This window comes from Dasypus novemcinctus, chromosome 3 (assembly GCF_030445035.2).
Source record: "Dasypus novemcinctus isolate mDasNov1 chromosome 3, mDasNov1.1.hap2, whole genome shotgun sequence".
In the NCBI taxonomy this organism is placed as follows: Eukaryota; Metazoa; Chordata; class Mammalia; order Cingulata; family Dasypodidae; genus Dasypus; species Dasypus novemcinctus.
The window spans coordinates 185,220,605-185,241,688 of record NC_080675.1 but is presented as its reverse complement, the minus strand read 5'-3'; the positions used below and the strand labels follow the sequence as shown (position 1 = coordinate 185,241,688).

Sequence of the window (21,084 nt, the reverse complement as noted above, 5' to 3'; positions counted from 1 at the left end):
TTTACTTCTAAGGCATCATAAAAAATCTCTTTAGCATCCATATTGCTATCAGCAGTCTCTTCAATGCGATCTAGGCCTTTTCCATTAAGCATTTCACAGTTCCTCCAGAAATACTCCTTACCCATTTATGAATCTATTCCAGCATTTCGTTAATTGCAAAAGGACTACCCCACTCTTGGTGTGAAATTCTATATTAGTCAGCCAAAGGAGTGCTGATAGAAAATACCAGTAATTGGTTGTTTTTATAAAGAGTATTTATTTGGGGTAGGAGCTTAGAGATACCAGGACATAAAGCATAAGTTACTTCCCTCACCAAAGTGTATTTTCACGTGTTGGAGCAAGATGGCTGCCGACGTCTGCCAGGGTTCAGGCTTCCTGGGTTCCTCCCTTCCAGGGTCTTGCTTCTTTCTCGGCTCAAGGTTCCTTTCTTCCCAGGGCTTCCTTCTTCCTGGGCTCAGGGTTCCTCTCTTCCTAGGGTTTGCTTCACTCTTTCCTCTTTGAGCTTACTTCCTGGGGCTCCAGCTTAAGGCTTCAGCATTAAACTCCAATATCAAAAACCCTCAACTCTGTCCTTTGCCATGCCTTTTATCTGTGAGTCCCCACTCATCAAGGGGTTGGGACTCAACACTCTAATGACTTGGCTCAATCAAAGCCCTGATCATAACTCAGTCGTGCCCAGGTACAGACCAGATTACAAACATAAACCATTATCTATTTTTGGAATTCATATCCATGTCAAACTGCTACATATACTAAAAAAAGCATTATGAAGCAAATGAAGGGGCCAATATACCTTCACAGAGACAGCTTCCCCTGTGAGCATTTTAGTATATACCTGCACCTGGCTGCACAGCATTTTATTGTACTTAACTTGGTTAACCAGCACATTCACTGAATGAGTTGTTAGTCGTTTCCACAAGTATTTTTTTTTAAATGCTGTGACAAAGAAAAAAAAACCAAAAACAAATGCTGTGGTAAAGATGATTGCACTTCTACCTACTTGTTCAAATATTATTTAAGAAAAATTTAGTTGGCATGAATTTTTAGAATCAGGTCATGAATGACTTTAAGACTTTTGCTATATGTATTGCCAGTTTGCCCTTCAGAAAACCAGTTAGGGTATTGAATATTCATTTTTCATCAGCTCTTTTCAGTCCTGGCCAAATTGATAGACTAAACATAGTTTTTCAAGTCAAGTATCATTTTAAATTATAATTGTATTTACGGCCCTTTTATGTTTCTTCTGTTGCTTGTTTGTGTTTCATGAAGTAAGCTTAATAACCTTTTGTCATACAAACTGCAAATACCGTTTCCCTGTTTGTTTTCTTCTATGTGTGAATTGTTCATGGTGAATTTTTCTTTGTTTTTATATTGTTTTGTTTCCACATGGACATGTTTTTGTTTTTGTGTTGTCATACTTACCAGACTTTCATTTTATTGGTCCTTCCTTTGATGTCATGCTTATTAAAAAAAGTCTTGCCAGAATTTAAAAAGTACATGTCCTGTATTTTTCCAGAACTCGCATGCTTTCTTTTCATTTTATTTTACATTCAAATCTTTAATTCAGTTAAAATTGTTTTGAAATAGGCATTTTAATCCCCAACATTTCTGTAATGTTAAAATAAAGCATAATTGTCAAGCCTGCTAAATATTCATGTAGATTTGTAATTGCTAATTTTAAGTGAGAATCATCACATGATTAGATATTCAATAAATTAAGCACCTTTTGGGTATGTAAATATTTCATTTTAGATGCAGTTAAATGCATGACAAGGACCTTCTCAAGGAACCTGAATCTTAGTAGGCTAGATAGGTAACCATGACAATAGCCATAATGTTCTCAGTGTGAGAGAGTAAGTGGTTCAAGTGTAGTATTTAGTAGCATTTCAAACAGGTGGTGCACTCCTAGAAGTTGTTAGGGAATGTCTGGAATGCTCAGCTGGGTACTTTGTTTCTGTTTATACATTAATTGGGAGGCCTGAAGATTAGAGCATTGGTGTCAAGCACTGCTTCTAGTACAATGAGTTTGGAGATTGAGGTAGTGAGTCTGAGAGGGATGCCAGCTAGGAATTCTTTACAGTTGATGGTATTTTGATAAAGGCCTCTGCTGTGGTGGTGCTGAAATGACAGGGCAACCTTCTTTCAGCTTGTAACAGGGCCTTGGCTGACCTAATGCTGTCCTCTAACTTCAGTGTGGTTTTCTCAGAAAGGCCTTCTCTGATACTGTAGGTGGAAGCAGTAGTGAGTTAGAGCTGTGCTTTGAAGAATTTTAGCCACAATAAGAACGAGGTAAGATGATAACTTGGGAGGTGAATAGCAAAATTGGAATAGAAGATTCATTGGACAGATTAATAAATGGGGTAGATGTGAGGTAGATAGGGTGAGATTAAAGTTGCAAGTAATTGATGAAGAAAGTCCTTGAAGATGGATAGGAATGAGGCTAAGAACTCAAATAGAGGAAGAAGATCCGTTTGATCTTTGAGACCAAGAAAAACAGAAGAGAAGAAATATGGAAACATTTTGGAGTGTAGTGGCTGTAAAGAGGTCCTGATCTCCATAAATCAGGCTGAGTGATTGGGATATTTGTGTTAGCAAAGTCTGTAGAGTCAGTCAAGAGGTGAATGAAAGGATTGCTGAACAAGAGTGAGAAATCTGTTGAATGAAACAAATTTATAGGAAGGCATAATTGCAAAGTGTGGAAATGAAGAATAGAAAGGTGAAGAAAATACAGGTGCGGAGTTTGTCATGGCAGAGGATTGAGCAGTCTGGAGATTCTAGAAAGGCATTTAAACATTGGAGCATGGTGTATCACGAAAGTTTGGGAGGAAGCCGGATGAAACTAGGAGGGAATTGATGGACTGAGAGAGTAGAAGAGAGTGGAAAAAATCAGAAGTAAGACAGATGATGAGAAGTATCCTCAGTCTAGTTGATGAAAGAATGCCAGAAGAAGGAATTTGTGCCTGGATCAGAAGTTACAAATTACAGAGACAGAGACTGAAAACTGTGTGTGGGCTGGGGAAGAATAACCAAGTTATTTCCCTCCCCTGTACTAAATTGAAAGTTAATGTGGCAGAATGGCAAACTTATATCTTGGGCCTTGAATACTGATGACTCTGAAATGTTTAAGGAATCAAGTTGTGGGTCCAAATTTGTTGCCGCCTTTCTCCACCCCTCCTCCCCTTCCAGCTCCCTCCGTCCTTCCCGCCAGTCCCGCCCATATTGCCAACCCACAATCTGCCCTCTTCCCCAGTAACTGCTTACCTCAGGTCTATCCATCAGCTTCAGCCTGTCCACAGCCGCCCCTTAGCCAACCCTCCCTTCATCACGCCCCTCCCTCTACCCAACCCTATATAGCTAAGTGTACTTCCGTAATAAAGCAGACCTGTTCTTGTGCTCAAGCGGTCTCCGTGGTTTTTCCCCAACCGCGCATCCCCCACGCCTGGAGAACCGGTGCTCCCTCTTGGGGCACCCCCCGCCGGTGGTTCGGCAGGAGCAAGTCCCCCCGACTCTTGGGCCTGAGCGAGGACGAAACCCCCACGCTCTGCTACAACTGGCGCCCAACGTGGCAGCTCCTCCCCCGGCCCCTCTCTGCTGCTGCTGCTGCTGTGATCGTCCTCCTCTTCAGGTAGGGACCCCTCGCCTGGACGAGCCCCAAGGGACCCCTCGCCGTCGTCCTGTCCCTATCCCGTCATGGGCGCCTCTTTGTCATTGCGTCAGGCGCCGCAAGTCAGAGCCCTCGCTGCCCTGCTCGATGCCAATGGAGTCCGCGTCTCCTTGCGGCAGCTCCAAAAGTACTGGGATCTCTTGCTCCCTTTTAATCCGTGGCTCGCCACCTGCCAACTCTGGAGCCCGGACACCTATTCGCGACTCATAGATCGAGTCACCTCCTCCATGGAGCACGAGAAACGCACCTTCCCAACAGGCCTCTTACCCGTTCTCGTTGCCGTTCGCGCTTGTCTCCTTGGCGCCCCGACCGAGGCCGTTTATGAAGCTTCTCCCAAACGGCCTCTAGACTGTGATCCCGATGAGCCCGCCGACACTGACTCTCTGTCTGACCAACTTGCTGCTGCACTCGAGCGCGAACCTCCCCGCCCGAGCTCCCCGCAGCAGACAGAAACCACTCCTGCCGCTCCCCAAGATGGCGGACTTCCGCCTTCTTCTCCGCCAGCGCCTTTGTCTTCTGCCCAAGATGGCGCCCATCCGGCTTCTTTTCTGCCGGTGTCCTCCTCCTCCCGCCTCTACCCGCCTCTTCCTGCCCAGTCAGCATCCGGTTCGGGCCCGGAAACTGCATGGTCGCCATCTTCCGCTAAACCGGAAGCGCCCCTCGTGCCATTTTGTCCGCTGCCGGATGTGGCTGCTCCGCCATCTTGGCCGGTGCCCGAAAGGGTCCCACCGCCATTTTGTTGTCGGCCGGAAGCCGCTAGGCCGCCATTTTCTCACCCGTGTTCCGCTTATCCCTTGCTGCCGCCATACGGCAATAGCCCTTCACCTGCCTTGGCTGCTCCATCAGTCCCCGGTGCCATGTCTTCTCAAACCCCCCAGCTATATCCGCTAAATCCGCAGCCCACGCCGCAGCGACCCCAAACTTGGCTACCCTTTACAGCGGAAGAGGTCAGGACCCTCCGCAAAGCTGTAAAGGAAGACGGAATTGGCAGTCCTTATGCGCAGCAACTACTTGAGGAGTTGGGGACCCAACTCGTTCTCCCATATGACTGGATTGCACTAGCCCGTGCCATCCTGACGCCGGGTCAATTTATTGAATGGCGCGCCCATTACCAAGCGTCTGTTGACCGGCAAATCGTGGAGAATGCCCAAGCTGGCGTCCTCGATCCCTCCGATGCATACACGGGCACCAACAATTATGCAAACCCTCGTTCTTATCTCGAAATTGACCCAGGGTTTTGGCAACGGGTAAAAGTCCTCGTCCAGTGGTCATTCTCTCTAGTTTCCACCAAGCAGCCCACCAAGCTCGTTCAGCTGCTTCAGGACTCCAATGAGACCTTCCCAGCATTTGTCGCCCGCGTCCTGGAAGCTTGTCAATGGAAAATTTCCAGTGAGGATGCCCAATTTGCGTTAGCCAAAGAGTTAGTCATTGATGGGTGCCTTGCGCCGTTCCGGGCCATAATCCTTCCCATATGCGACAAAGCTCTGCACGAATGAGTCCTTGCTTGCCGTGATGTTGACCCACAAGTCAAAACACTCACCGCTGCCTTTGCCTCTGCCATGGCTGTTTCATCCAGCCCCACTTCCATCTGCTTTCGGTGCGGCCAGCTCGGCCACTTCATCCGCGAGTGCTCCCAGCCAGGCACAGCTCCTTGCTCAGACCCGCCGATGCGACGGCCAAGGGGCCCTTCTATGCCGTGTCCGCGTTGTGGGAAAGGTTATCACTGGGCCCGCGACTGCCGTTCCGCCCAAGGTTCCCAGCAGCCTTTAAACTTCCATCGGGGCAGGCCTCAGCCCCACCCCCAAGAGGCCCCCAGAAAAATTCCCAAGCCATAATGTGGACAATGCCCATCACACGCCGCCAGAAACCCTCATTAGAGCTTAAGATTAATGGGCAATGGCTTGATGGGCTTCTGGATTCTGGCGCTGAAGTCTCCTGTGTTCCCTTCGAAATCGCCGCATTCAATCACTGGCCCCTCGAAACCGGCCCTCAAGTCATCGGCGCCACAGGAGCCGCTGCCTCCTGGAAAACGTCCCAGCCTCTGCATTGGAGCGACCGAGAAGGCCACGAAGGCCAAATTCGTCCACTCGTCCTCTCGTCAGTCCAGACCATCTTATGGGGGAGAGATGTCCTCAGCCAGCTAAAGGCCTGAATCACCACAGAAGCCTTCTCAGCTGCGCTGCCCCCGCCCCCCCTTCTAGGGGCCACTGCTCCCATCTCAAAACCTGACCCTATCCCTCTGGACTGGGACACAGAGGAGCCCATTTGGGTCGAGCAGTGGCCCTTACCAGCTCACAAATTACAGGCTCTCTCCGCCCTCGTACAAGAGCAGCTACAGGCAGGGCATATAGAGCCATCCACTAGTCCCTACAATTCACCAGTCTTTGTCATTAGCAAAAAGAACACCGGCAAATACCGCCTTCTCCACGACCTCCGTGAGATCAATAAGCATATTAAGCCAATGGGGTCACCTCAGCCAGGATGCCCGCACCCCACCGCAGTCCCCCAGCATTTTCATGCGGCAACCATTGACATCAAGGACTGCTTTTTCTCTATTCCTCTTCACCCCCGGGACTGTCCACGATTCGCGCTCACGGTTCCACGCATCAACAACCAAGGCGCAGCTCAGCAATTTCAATGGCGAGTATTGCCTCAAGGCATGCGCAACAGCCCGACTATGTGCCAACTGTATGTCAACCATGCTGTTGAGCCGCTGCGCTCCAAGTTCAATCTGGAGCACACATACATTCTCCACTACATGGACGACCTCCTTTTAGCAGCGAGCTCCAGTGCGCTCCTCAATGATCTGCTCTCGGCAATAATAACGAACCTCTCCAGCCTCGGGCTTACTGTGCAGTCTGACAAAATAAACCTCCAGCCTCCTTTTCAATTCCTAGGCTTTCATTTTCATCGGTTTATCCAGCCCACAAGCCCAAAAATCCACCTCTCTCCGAGGATGACATTAACTGAGCTCCAACAGCTCTGCGGGCAAATCAATTGGCTTCGCTCGGCGCTTCCCATCACAACAGCGCAAATGCAGCCTCTCTTCGAGCTTTTGCAGACAAGGGACAGCCCTCCAACGGCGACCACTCACAGCATCATCATCACTCCAGAGGCTCGAGAAGCCGTCCAACAAGTCAGCGCCGCCCTGCAACAGTGTCGCCTGGAGCGGTTCTCCCCCACCCTTCCAATCTTGGCTTTAGTTCTGCCAACGCCAATCACTCCCACAGGTCTCTTGTGGCAAGATGGCCCTCTCCTTTTTCTGCATACGTCAAAGAGCAAGCTCCCGAAAATCTGCCCTTTCATAAGAGCCTGGATCACGTTGGCCACTGACTTAGTACTTCTCTCCATACAAACGTATGGCATCCCGCCACACACTATTGTTTGGCTTTTAGATGCCAAGGAAGTTACCTCCCTCATCATGAACAATGCCCAAATGCAGAGCCTGGTAGAGCTGTTTCGCGGCTCCTTTGACAACCACTATCCTCATCACTGATTGCTGCAGGGAATGTCTCAATTGGCGTTTTCCAACCCGTTCCGTCCATTGCCCGCACGGAACCCGATCCCTTCTGCTATCACTGCCTTCACAGATGCCTCAAAAACGGCGTTTGCTGCCATCATATACACTCCTGAGAATCCTGAGCCACGGCAACTGCTGTTCGCAAATGACTCTTCTGTTCAAGTGGGCGAGCTTCTAGCTGTCGCTGCAGTCCTCAATCTCCACCCAGACCAGCCTCTCAACATCTTTACTGACAGCCTATACACTCTTCAGGTGTGTCGCAGCCTCCCGCTTGCTACTTTCCTACCAGGTGACTCAAACATCGATTGGGCGCTCGCCTTCGTACAGCAACTGCTTGAGGCGAGGCAGCAGCCCTGGTTCATTGCTCATATCAGAAGCCACTCTGGCCTACCAGGACCGCTGGCTCAAGGGAATGACCTCGCTGATGCTTCTGTGTCAAGCCGCCAGGTAAACCCGGTCCTCCTACATGAAAACCTGCGACGGCCGCGGCTTGGAGACTTTGTTAATCAAGCCAAGCTCCTGCATTCCCAATTCCACTTCTCTGCGCGGTCTATCCAGAAGCTCTTCCCAGACCTTCCCATTGAAACTTGCAAACACCTTGTGCGCGCGTGCCGGACTTGCGCGCCATTGTTGCCACTTGGGCCTTTGCAGCCTCAGGGTGTTAACCCCCGCGGCCTCTGCCCCAACTCAAGGTGGCAATTAGACGTCACTCATGTCAGCACCTTTGGCCGCCTCAAATATCTTCATGTAGCAATTGACACCTTTTCGCATCTGTGCTATGCAGTCCCTCTTGCGGGAGAAAGTGCTAAACACTGCATCCAGGCGCTTCGCCAAGCTATTTTGTTCATGGGAATTCCATGGGATCTCAAAACAGACAATGGACCAGCATATCGCAGTGCCGCCTTCGCCAGCTTCGTGCAGATGTATCACATCACGCATCATTTTGGCATTCCATACAATCCACAGGGGCAAGGAATCGTCGAGCGCACTCACCAACAGCTCAAGCTACTTATTCAAAAAGAAAGGGCCTCCTCTCCCCACAAGGCCCCCGCCGACGTCGTGACTGCCTGCCTCATTCATCACAATCTCCTAACCTTCGATAACCATGGACTCTCCCCCACCCATAAACACTGGGGACCCATGTGGCAGCCCTCGCAAGTTCCCCTCGTCCATTGGAAAGACCCTGCCACAAATCGTTGGCAAGATCCAGCTCCCCTCCTAGCACAGGGGAGGGGCTTTGCTTGCGTCTTTCCAGATTCTGAGCCGCAGCCGCTCTGGGTTCCTGGGCGTTGCATTCGGCCCGCCACTGACCCATTAGTTCCACCGAATGATCAGCACCCTATGCCTTCGGTGAGAGATAACATTGACAGTGGATACGGCCCAGAGGTCGCCCCGTTCACCCGGATCCAGCACCAGCCATCATCAAGATGCCGCACCATCAGATGATGCCTCTACACAGCCTCGCAGCCGTTCTCTTCGTCCTGGCTTCCCTCGCTCTCCCAGCCGCTGCCAACCCGAGTCACCAGCCCTTCAATTGGACCCTCTCCCTCTGGCAACAAAAAAGGCTCCTCGCCTCGAACGTAACCGCCTCCGCCCCCTCTTTCACTACTGATGTCGCCAACCTCACTGGACGCACGAACCTTCCGTCTTATGAGTGGGGGGGACACAACCCCGCTGCCACAGGTTTCTACATGTGCCCATCCTCCGCCAGAGGATGCCATGACCCAACACACTATTACTGTCCTTCCTGGGGGTGCGAAACCATCGCCCACGGATGGTCCAGCGCCCCTAACAAAGACCCATACCTCATTCTCCAGCGTAATGCTACTCGATGGAACACCATCACACTCACAGTCAAAAACCCCAACTCCGACCTCTGGTTATGAGGCCGCATGTGGGTAGCCCGCCTGTATGCAGTAGGCTACGATTACGGTGCCATTATCACTATAAAAAAGGAGCCAATTCCCACACGTTCCACCCCAGTGGGCCCAAATCAGATTTTCAATCCTCCAAAGGCACAGCCCCCTTCTCTGCCCCGCTCCACCTCGCCCGCTCCTTCGCCCGGCACCCCCCTCGCCACTGCCTCCCTCAGCTCCCACAGCCCCAAGCCTCGCTTACCCCCTACTCTGTACCCCAGCCCCCTCCCGTCACCACCCTTTTAGGTCTCGCTGGAGCAGGCACGGGGATCGCCGCCCTTGCCCTCCGGCAGGCGGTCGATCAAGATATTACCTATCTCTCTCCTCCCGTACCTGCTCCCATTCCTAGGCCCCCTTGTCATTATCCTCTTAGCCCTCACTGTGGGCCCCTGGGCCATCAGAAGGGTAGTCCACCTTGCCAAAGATCAAGCCAATGCAGTGTTCAGCTCCTTTGTACAAGTCCACTACCAACGCCTCGCCACCGCTGAGTCCCCCCCCCAGCCGTCCACCACGCCCCTTCTGCCCGCACCACCTACTCCAGACCGCACGCCTATAGCTTCTTGTCTTCCTCCCCTCACATCTCCCCAACTGTTCCTCCCCCTCGGGCGGGGGGTCCGGGGACATCACGAGCCCATTTCGCTAGCAAGGCTCGGCGCGCGCCAGCCGCCGGCGTGCGCCAACCCTAATGGCGGGCACATGCGTCCTGGCCAGATGCTATGTCTTCCGCTCACGGCCAGCCAGTCCTCGTGGTCTCCCCCCACCCCTCGTCCTATTCCAGTACCCGTCCTTATAACCTCCTTTTCCTCCTCCTCCTCATAATCCTTGTCTTTTGTTGCTGCGCGCACCGAGTTATTCACACCCACAGTGCGCACCAAAACTTGTTGCCTCTATTTCCTTTTAAAAACAAATGGAGCAATTGTTGCCGCCTTTCTCCACCCCTCCTCCCCTTCCAGCTCCCGCCGTCCTTCCCGCCAGTCCCGCCCATATTGCCAACCCACAATCTGCCCTCTTCCCCAGTAACTGCTTACCTCAGGTCTATCCATCAGCTTCAGCCTGTCCACAGCCGCCCCTTAGCCAACCCTCCCTTCATCACGCCCCTCCCTCTACCCAACCCTATATAGCTAAGTGTACTTCCGTAATAAAGCAGACCTGTTCTTGCGCTCAAGCGGTCTCCGTGGTTTTTCCCCAACCGCGCATCCCCCACGCCTGGAGAACCGGTGCTCCCTCTTGGGGCACCCCCCGCCGGTGGTTCGGCAGGAGCAAGTCCCCCCGACTCTTGGGCCTGAGCGAGGATGAAACCCTCTCGCTCAGCTACACAAATTTACTGTGGGTTTATTAAAACTACAGTGTGTGGTTTTTTTTTTTACTGCATTGGAGTTCAATGCTCCCATTTTTTCAAACAATTACTAGTTTCCCTTTAAGTTTGTGATTATTACCTCTGATCTTTCTGAAGTAAGGACTTTAATAAGCATACTTACTATACCTCATTGAGTGCTTGCCAAGATCAGTTTATCAGGAAAGCTGAATACACAGCATTTATGGAAATGTATTCCATAGCAATTCGTAGTCATTGTTGTATATTATGTATCTTCAATTCATATTTAAACATAATTAGTAATGGGACAAAGGAAATATATTATTCCTCCCTCTTAGCAACTAGAAGAACATAACATAGCCAGATTATCTTTTTTTATTTGTAGACCATTCGAAGGAAGAAGAAAGTTCAGATACCAGTAACTCGTCCTGATCCTGAGCCGGTCTCGGATAACGAAGAAGATAGTTGTGACGAAGACGCACATGACCCCAGAAGTGTGCGCAGTGGCCTGGCAACCAGGAGGAATGAGAAGAGCTGGGTGAGGGACAGAAGTGCCAGCAGGGAGAGGAGTTTGTCTCCACGGTCAGATCGACGATCAGTGGCTTCTAGTCAACCTGCCAAGCCCACCAAAGTCACATTGGTGAAATCTCGGAAAAATGAAGGTATTCTCTACTCACTCTGTTCATCATTTTCACTTGAAAATTTTAAGGCTGGTTTTGAGAAGTGAAATTGCTATTTCTTTGTATCTTTGCTTTTGTCTTCTTGTTTGTATTCTATTGCTTTAAGTCACATCCTCTTTTGGCAGTTTTCAGGGGTCATGCGTTTTCTCTGCTTCATCGTTTTGTTGTAGCAGATAGCACTCCCAGTGGTTGGATCTTAGACTTATGTGATCAGAACAGCCAGATACAAATTCCACTAACAAGAATTGTCACACTGTTATTACATTGAAATTCAGGGCTTTACTTAGCTGTTGTTAGGATCAGTAGTAGTATTACCATGGGGTGAAATCTTGGGATTTATTGTGGGGTTTTTTTGAAGACATTTGGTAAATGTAAGAATTTGGAGGGAGCCCCTTATGGAGCAGTTCTTTAAACTTTTTTTGAAACTGAGGGCAAGCTGCCTTTTCTCACTCCTAATCCAATTTGATAAAAATCTTGTGGCTCCTTCATACGTTTGGCATGTCTTCAATTACAGAAAAGCATTTATAGCTGATCATTTTGATTAAAGGGTGTTATAATAAAAATACTGCAAAGCCTCACTTTGATCCGCTTTACAAGCTGACACTCGAATCTCCTCGTTCTTGCTCCCCACTCTAAAGCAATTTCTCACTCAAGTTGTGCACTTTTGCTGTTGCTACTTCATTTTATCATTCTTCATCCCTCTCTCTTCTTGGTATCACTTCCTCCCTGCCCCCAAAACTACTGACTTTAAATTCCCCAGAGACTTCAATTTTGTCTTACTTTCCTTCTCAGTACCATTTAACATCATCACCGACTCTTTTGTTAAAAGAAGTCATCAAGAAAATCGTCAGCCTTTCCAAAGTTTTTCAAGACCTCAAGCAATTTAACTTTTAGAAATATATTTGTTAAACATTCTGAGGAGCTACTAGTCAGCATGTCGGTACAACATAGCCACAAAGAAGTGGTCTTTTCTGGGCTTTCTCCCTTTTATTGAAGTTAAACACTGTGTCAATCTTATATCTGAATCATACTTTCAGTGTGCTTTTATGTTGACATAGTGAACTTTTTGAGGATTAGAGGAAATGTCTTATTTGTGGGGGTAGTCAAAAATAATTTACTATTGATTGTATTTTTTTAAAACTATGCAATGATTCTTAGTATTATACTTTTCAACTGTAAGTGTCTTAGGGCTTTATACTAAAGACATTTAAATATATGTTATTTCAGAATATGGTCTTCGGTTGGCCAGCCATATATTTGTAAAGGAAATTTCACACGATAGTTTGGCAGCAAGAGATGGCAATATTCAAGAAGGCGATGTTGTTTTGAAGGTATAGTTGTGTTACTAAGTTTTAATGAACTAAAATAAAAAATTAGTTTTGGTTGACCATATAGCCTCTGCTCATATTAGAAGCAAGTTTGCCAAAAAGAATGTTGGGGGGAGTGGGGAGCTGGTTTTTTCATTGTCCCTTATTACATGCACCACTGGTGCTGTAGGTATGGACTCATCCTGAGAACGTTAACCTTTAGAAATATACACCACTCGGCAGCCAGAACTACTTTGTCGATAACTGCTGCAGAGATTACTGGAATATTTGTTTTATTAGTTTGCTTATAAGTACTAGGAAGTGATTGGCTTTTTGGTGGAGTTACAACGGATGTTAATTGTTTTTTGTTTCTTTTTGACAGCAACGGTGCAGTAAAGATTTTATTTCAGGAAGGTAGAATACTTTGCTAATTTAGAAAAATGTAAAAGAAATACTTTGATTCTTAGAGATCAAGTAGCTTGGATATTCTGTTCATAATAGAATAACATTTGTATTTTTGTTTGCTGTTTACTTTCAACCTATCTCTTTTCTTTTGCAGATAAATGGTACTGTGACAGAAAATATGTCATTGACAGATGCAAAGACATTGATTGAAAGGTCTAAAGGCAAGTTAAAAATGGTAGTTCAAAGAGACGAGCGGGCTACCCTGTTGAACGTCCCTGATCTTTCTGACAGCGTCCACTCTGCTAATGCCTCTGAGAGAGATGGTGAGAGACCTACGTTTCTTAAAGTACTAGAAAGATTTGACGTGTTTGAGTAAAATGAGTTTTCTACCAGCTAGATGCCTTTCTAAAGAATTAAAATATTTAAAAACCAGATATAGTAACTTTTTTCCTCTAAGTAGCTCACTGCAATTAATTTCATCATTGACTGATGCAGTTAATGCATAATGCTTAAATTGGCTACTTTATATGAAATTATATTTTATAACTTGTTTCCATTATCATTGGAGTGCTTTATATGTTTTTATAATCATTTCATGGGAAAAGAAATGACACCCTTTTATTTAATAGACATTTCAGAAATTCAGTCACTAGCTTCAGATCATTCTAGTCGGTCACATGATAGGCCCCGCTGCAGCCGGTCAAGATCTCCTGATCACAGGTCAGAGCCTTCGGATCATTCCAGACACTCTCCACAGCAGCCCAGCAGTGGCAGGTAATAATAGTACAGTGTGTGCTAAAATGGAGCGATTACGTTTCCTTGTTACTTGTATGTGGTGTTACTGCAAGTGAATTAGGAAGTAGATTTTCCTTTTATTTGCAATTAGGTCTGTTTTCTCTCTCAATCTTAGCAGTTTCTATGTAGAATAACAGGAGTCAACCAAATTTTTTCTTAAACGGCCAGATAGAAAATAGTTTAGGCATGCAGCTCATAAGTCGGTCAAAACTGCTCAAGCTATTTGTGACACAAAAGGAGCCATAGACACTGTGCAAATGAGTGGAAGTAGCTGTGTTCTAGTAAAACTTTAATGAAAAACAACCCCCAGCCTTAGTTTGCCAACCCCTCCATTTGAAGATGCTAGCAAACTTTAGGAATTTACTTTGCTGTTTGGGAAGGTGAACTATAGTAGAAGTTCTCTACTGAGTGGACTAACCTGGACTGCCTTTTCTGTTAAAAATATACTATCTGGTACTTAATACAAAGACTCTGGTGGTCTAGTAGTATGTGGCCTGCTTGAGTTTGTATTGTTTTTGAGGTCACAAAATTGTTTGAGAATCTGAGGAAAATTTTGACCCTTCTTTCCAGAAAAATGCACATATGCTCATAACATTTTGAATTGATTAACAACAGGGAGGCACTCAAAAATGGGGGTCCAAAGCTGGGGACAGTTTCGGATTAGAGATGGTGATTTGGGACTTACCTGCTTAGAGGTGTTACCTCAAACCAGGGAAGTCACTGGAATTGCTTAGTAGATGTTAGGAGGGGTTTTGGTGATGCACACAGTAAGAGCCCTAATTGCATAACAGAGGACAGATCTATTGGTTATCTTCAGAGAGGACATTTGAGTTAACATGTTATCATTAGGGAAGCGGACTTGGCCCAGTGGTTAGGGCCTCCGTCTACCACATGGGAGGTCCGCGGTTCAAACCCGGGGCCTCCTTGACCCATGTGGAGCTGGCCCACATGCAGTGCTGATGCGCGCAAGGAGTGCCCTGCCACGCAGGGGTGTCCCCTGTGTAGGGAGCCCCACGCGCAAGGAGTGCGCCCCATAAGGAGAGCCGCCCAGTGCAAAAGAAAGTGCAGCCTGCCTAAGAATGGTGCCGCCCACACGGAGAACTGACACAACAAGATGACGCAACAAAAAGAAACACAGATTCCCATGCCGCTGACAACAGAAGCGGACAAAGACAATGCAGCAAATAGACACAGAGAACAGACAACTGGGGCAGGGAGGTGGGGGGAAAGGGGAGAGAAATAAATAAATCTTTTTTTAAAAATGTTATTCTAAGTGAGCTAGATAGCAATTATTGTCAGTCACATTTTAAATTTAGAAAGTTTTTTTCAGTTACAGGAAGAAGAAAATTCATTGTTTCTGTTACTGTTTTTAAGTAAATAGTTTAAATTCTTGCTGCAGAACAACAGAAATCTATAGGACTATTAAAGTTATGTAATTTTTCATCTTCCATCTTAAATTCATTTTTTGGAAAATATTCATAATGCATCATTTGCTTTTCTTAAGTACATAGAATGCAGGGAGAAATTACTATTTTTTACTGGCCTGTACATTCTGAGGACCATAGAGCAATTTGAGTTTAAAGCTTAATTGTATTTATTTATACTTAGGCTAATTTTATATGAGATTTTATTACACTAGCAATGGCTGAGGATTTTGACCTTTTATAATTTAAAAGTAGTTCATTTTAGTTAAGCTGGAAAATATCTTGGCTTTTATGTTTTTCTTTCTAAAAGACTGTTTTACTTACATGATTATATGGCTTATTTAATATATATAATTTAAAAGTAGAATACTCCCCCACAGAATGTTTAAATAAATATGAAAAAAGAAACTATTAAGAGTGCTTATGCTTTATCCCTTCAGAAGCATAATGTGGGAAGAATTTTTTTTCCTGATGAAAGACTGCAAATGTGCATTAATAAAACCAAATTCTTTGCTTAAAGTTAGATTTCAATTCCATTTAAACATAATGAACATTAAATGTATCATGTTTTCCTTGAAATTTAAAAATCCATAGGGATCTAATTTTTCTAAGTTGGGGGCATTTGTCCCAGCACCATTTATTAAATAGTGTGTCTTTTCTGACAATGTTGGAATGCTGTTTCCATAATAAACTTGATTATGGTAGATATATTTCTCAATATTCAGTTTTTTTTACATTGCTCTCTTTCTGTGGTACCGTGGCAGTACCACTCTAGTTTTAATGACTAGGCTTTTATAGTGTTTTGAAGCTGGGTAGAGCAAGTTCCTCATTATTTTTCAGAATTGATTCTTGGCTTTTCTTGTACTGTTCTCTTACAAAGGATTTTTAGAATCATCCTTGTGTTCATAATTTTTTATTTTAATAATACGTAGTCTCCGGAGCAGAGAGGAAGAGAGAATTTCTAAACCTGGGACTGTCTCAACTCTCATAAAGCATGCAGATGATCACACACCTACAACAGTAGACGAAGTTACAGTTGAAAGAAATGAAAAACAAGCACCCACTCTTCCAGGTAAACCTGGCAAAATACTAGCTCAGAAAACATTTGCAATTGGATTAGTTAAAATAATTGTCAGATGTAAACTATAATCCATGCTTTATGGCAGTGTTCCATAATGTATTCTTCAATTGCAATGAACGTACCACACTAATGAAAGAAGGGGGAAAGTAGGAGGTGTGGGGAATGGGGCATATGGGAATCCCTTCTATTTTTTTATGTAACGTTTCGTGTAATCTAAGTATCTTTTAAGAATAAATATATAAAAAAATAATTGTCAGGATTTACATATAATTTAAAAGGGACAATAAATATTATTACCCATATATGAAGTTTTTTGTGTTTGACTTCCAGCATTTTCTTCATGGGTAGACTTTCATGAATGCTTTCCTTTATATTCTAGGTTGAAATTTTTCATGGTTAATATATAAGGTCATTCTCCCATACTACTAGTTAAAGGGAAACATTAGATTGGCTTAAGAAATTTAAAAACAAAAGTTATTCTATTTAAAGTGTTCCATATAAAGTATATCTTGTAGAGTGGTTTATAAGCACCAGGCATAAGAATCTGCAAAGTTCTGAGATCCTTTTGCCTCAAAAACCTAGAGTTTTTGTTTCTGCTATCTCTGTTACCTCTCTGAATTGTTCTGTCTTGTCCACTTGGGGCACAAGTATGGGTGTATGAAAATAAATTTATACCACAATAAAGAAAGGCTACTATGACAGCTTAACAGCAACAGGCAGGGAAATTTTTTCCTAGATCTATTTGTCTGTTATTCTTCCTTAGAGAATAGATTTTTAAAGCTGTAACAGCTGGAACTGGAAAACACAGGTGACCATGTAACATGCATACTTGTTAAAAAGACTTTAGAATTACCTGTTTATGGTCCTCTGTTAAATATTGGTACATATGGTCCTTCTCAGGTTCTTATATTTGTTATATTTTCACTTATATTTCTGCTAATGAATCATATATTTTAGTCTTTTTATTGTTTGGTTATTTCAGTGTTTGCTTATAGCACTCTTCTATTTTTTGTAATGTGAATCCTGCATAATTGAAATTTTCTTTCTCTTAGAACCAAAGCCCGTGTATGCTCAGGTTGGGCAACCAGATGTGGATTTACCCGTGAGTCCATCTGATGGTGTTCTACCTAATTCAACTCATGAAGATGGGATTCTTCGGTAAGTTGTATGGCCTTCCCCGTTATTTGGCAGTAGGGTAAAAATTTAATTGCATATCATATTGTATACACTTTTTAAAAATAGTACATACCACTTCATATTATAACTAGGTTATTATTTATTTAACAATCTTACTTAAATGATAGAGGCAGTTGAACATTAGAGAACAACAGAGATTGGTTAGTTGTTAAGCTCTTCCACCACTTTATACTTCTCTCCTACCTTATTTTTAGGCCAGGAATTAAAAAGTAAAATGTAATTTTCTATTTAGACATTAGAATTTCCATTAGCTTTCTAATGGGCCCCCCACCCCCTGCATTTTAAAAAGAAAACCTTCTAGATTAGGGCTTCTCAGTTTCACACTACTGACGTTTTGGGGTAGATAGTAGTCTGTGGTAGGGTGCTGTCATGGCACTGTGGCATGTGTAGCAGCACCCCTGGCCTCCACCCATTAGATGCCAGTAACACCCTTCCGTTGTGACACCCAGATCTCATGACCTTGCCAGATGTCCTCTGGGGGAAATCACCCCTGGTTGAGAACCACTCTTCCTGACTAGTTAGCAACTAAGAAGGAAGTGTTTGATATTCCATGCCTTTTAAACTTGGTGGAATTGATGTAAATTCTGTAAGATTTCAGACCATGATGTTCATCCCTTCAGTTTTTTGTTGCCTCTGTGGTGGGATAAAAATGATGTGAATATTGAAAATTAGCAAATTTCCTCAAATAAGTTAGATCTGGAGTTATATCTTTTTCCTTTGCTGACCAAAATTAGGTTGTTACTTCAAGGTTAACATTTATACATTGTTAATACTAGGTAACTGTTAATTCAGTATTTTGTAAATTGTGACGGAATAGTCCCCTTGATTTTCCTTGCTTGGGAGTTGTTTGAAAGCTTTTATAATACTTGTTGGTTTAGAAAAAGTTTAATAGGATTCAGAGTACTCTTCCCTGCAAGGGCCGTGAGGCACAAATACGGAAGCACATTTGAGGATGAGGGCAGGCTTAGTAGCTGCGCCAGGAATGGTTTGGTCATAGGCAGAGGTAGTGACTTTTGGAAGTAGCTGTTGGAGTGCAGGTGGGGCAGACACCACCATTGGTAATGTTTGGTCAGAAGTTGTCCTCTGACGGTAGTTTAAAAAAGCCAGATTTTACTGAAGGTGCAGATGGCAGTCAACCATTTTTCTATTTTTGAGACACACCAGATTGAGAAGAGGAACTTCAAAGGCCTGTAGTCTTAAGAATTTGAAGAAATGTTCAAAAGAGCTTTCTGTACAATAAGTTTTAGGGGAGGCACCTGTGAGAAATCTCTGGCCTGAGTAGAGAAAGAAGTAGTCTAGTTTCACAGCCAAGGGACTCAGAGCCTCCTTGGTAAAGCTGGCGAATGGCTTCAGGGAGGGGCCAGGATGCAGTGAGCCCTGGCAGTGAGAGCCCCCTCCGACCTCCTGACCGTTAAACTTTTATGTCTGGTTAATGTTAGGTGTAGGTAAGGAAATGGGTCATAAATTTTAAGAGCTAAGGCAATCTCTGATAAGTGTAAAAGGGCTGGAAATTTCTCCTCTCCCAACTCATTCATTCATGTGCTTTGGTGGTGGTGTTTTTTTTTTTTAAGTTGTTTTCTAATTAGTTTCTGGTAACTTGCTCATTATTACTGTATGAATTATGAGGAAAGGGACCTTTTTCTATACCTCATGTCAGAATAGGTAAATAATTAGTGTGTCCTTTGGTCAGAAATGTGTGGCAGTTATGAGAATCTAGAAGGGCATTTGTAATTTTGACCTATTTCTGCCCATTTACTCTTCAAAGTCATCCTTGATGAATTTCAGAAGACCTCAATGTGCACTGATAATAGAGGTTGTGCATGCATTGATTCCTTTCCATTTTCTCTGTAGCAAGGAGAAGAGATTGTATACAAGGCTAATCCAGAAAAACCAGCTGATCTTTGAGGAAATGGACCAGGCTGGCCTAAAAAATTTGGCTTCTTTTAGGACTAGATAAGTGTATAGGTGTTGAAAAAGTTTCAGCATCTGGTTTAAAATGCAAATTTATCAAAATATGGTATGGTGTTCCCCATCTGCCTTGAAAGTGTACTTCCAGATTATCCAGATAAGAGTGTTAGAAGATTTTTTGTTTTAAAATCAAAGAGGCAACAGAGTTAAGTGAGCTGTGTGAACTATTGACATACTCTACCAGCTGCCAAGTTTAAAAACTACACACTGGTGGATGTAGAGGTTACAATGCTTGAAGTCTGGTTTTGACTTTGGAATTAAGAAAATTAGCTACTTTTTATACTTCTATTTCTACCTTTATAAAATGGGACTTTTCACTTAGTAAGTAGAAATGTGTGAATTGGAGCAGAAAAAGTAGAAGATTTTTGTAGCCATTAAGAATGTACCATATATATCCAAGACTTTTTGGAAGTTAGGAGAACATTTTTTTTTTTTAAGTAATTTTATAAATAGTTATATAAAGCAGTACTTGCGTATTAAATTTTATTTCAATTGGATTGTCAAAACTTATTTTGTTAATCAGAAAATAAAAATGCTATTAAATCTGATTTTGAATTCTACCGATAAACATTTTACTCAGTAAGTAAGTGGTGTATGGGAAATTTTGGAGATGAAGGAAGATCTTTTATTTCATTCTGAATATGATTTCCATTGTAGCAGTTTGCTATAACTTTTTGAACTTCTCCTAACTTGTTTCAAATGAAATAAATCTATTTTAACAGGCCCAGCATGAAATTGGTAAAATTCAGAAAAGGAGACAGTGTGGGTTTGCGGCTGGCTGGTGGCAATGATGTCGGAATATTTGTAGCTGGAGTTCTAGAAGATAGCCCTGCAGCCAAAGAAGGCTTAGAAGAAGGTGATCAGATTCTCAGGGTATGTCAGTATATTAACTAATGCAGGGATTTGAAATACTTGGATCTCTAGAAAAAGGCATCAAACACAGCAAACCAATTATCGTAGACTATGATCTATGCCAGTCTCTTGAGCAAGTAAACATTCAAATTAAATTAAGGATCCACCAGGTCTTGCTTGTGCTGCAGTTGTTACTTCCCATTCATTTCTGCTTTTGCTCTTGTTTACTGCTTCGTTATATGTTATTACACAGTGTGGTGCTTTGGTTTCATTTTAGCTATTCATGTTCATAGACGCTACAAGAAAATAAGTTTTAGTTCCCTGTAATATCTACCACATGGGTCTTTTTAAGTTCAGCTATACATTCAGAATGGCAAGACTGGCATAGGCCACACTTGGCCTCATGCTGCTTAAAAGCTTTTAGGACAGGGGCCACAACTTGCCGGTAGGGAAACATTGGGTGGTCATCTCCCAAGGCAGTAGTCCTCATAACTGTCTACACAGCTCTGTGGGACATTCCTTCTTCACCCCGGGTCATGGCTCAGGTGCCAGGAGATGTGGTTTACGCCAGGCAGCCTGGCTTTGAAGCTTCCCAAAGAGACAAGGGAAGCCAGGTCTAATGCCGTCCACCCTTGGGGTCTTTTTGTTTTTTCTTTCCTTTTTTGCCATAAACCTAATAGAATAGTATCTTTATCAGCCTCTTTATTCTGTTTACCTGAGCCTCCATTTAATTTCTCGCAGATAAACTGTCCTAATTTAATTAGAGGACCAGATCTATCAGGTGTGAGTTTCTTCTTTTGCTCTATCTCTCCTCCTCAGGATGTCTCTGCCTTCCCTATATTGGTGTATTTCTACACTCAGGCTACCTCTTTTCTGGATTCAATCTCCTATCTGCTCTAGAATCTTGCTGCTTTATTCATCTTCCTCTCCCTCATCTCTAAGCTTTATTTTATCTTTCTT

At 44.2% G+C, this 21,084-nt stretch overlaps 1 protein-coding gene across 12 annotated transcripts in view; it reads left to right on the top strand.

The window, feature by feature from the left end:
* The window catches only part of TJP1 (tight junction protein 1), a 277,704-nt gene that overhangs the window by 219,421 nt on the left and 37,199 nt on the right, over positions 1 to 21,084 (top strand). For all 12 annotated transcript variants that reach the window (XM_058294849.2, XM_058294847.2, XM_058294843.2 and 9 more), the window contains 7 exons: positions 10,801 to 11,077; positions 12,323 to 12,426; positions 12,962 to 13,130; positions 13,437 to 13,581; positions 15,959 to 16,098; positions 17,160 to 17,265; positions 19,995 to 20,145. In XM_058294849.2, coding sequence (XP_058150832.1) covers positions 10,801 to 11,077; positions 12,323 to 12,426; positions 12,962 to 13,130; positions 13,437 to 13,581; positions 15,959 to 16,098; positions 17,160 to 17,265; positions 19,995 to 20,145 — 1,092 coding nt within the window. The remainder of the gene's footprint in view (positions 1 to 10,800; positions 11,078 to 12,322; positions 12,427 to 12,961; positions 13,131 to 13,436; positions 13,582 to 15,958; positions 16,099 to 17,159; positions 17,266 to 19,994; positions 20,146 to 21,084) is intronic.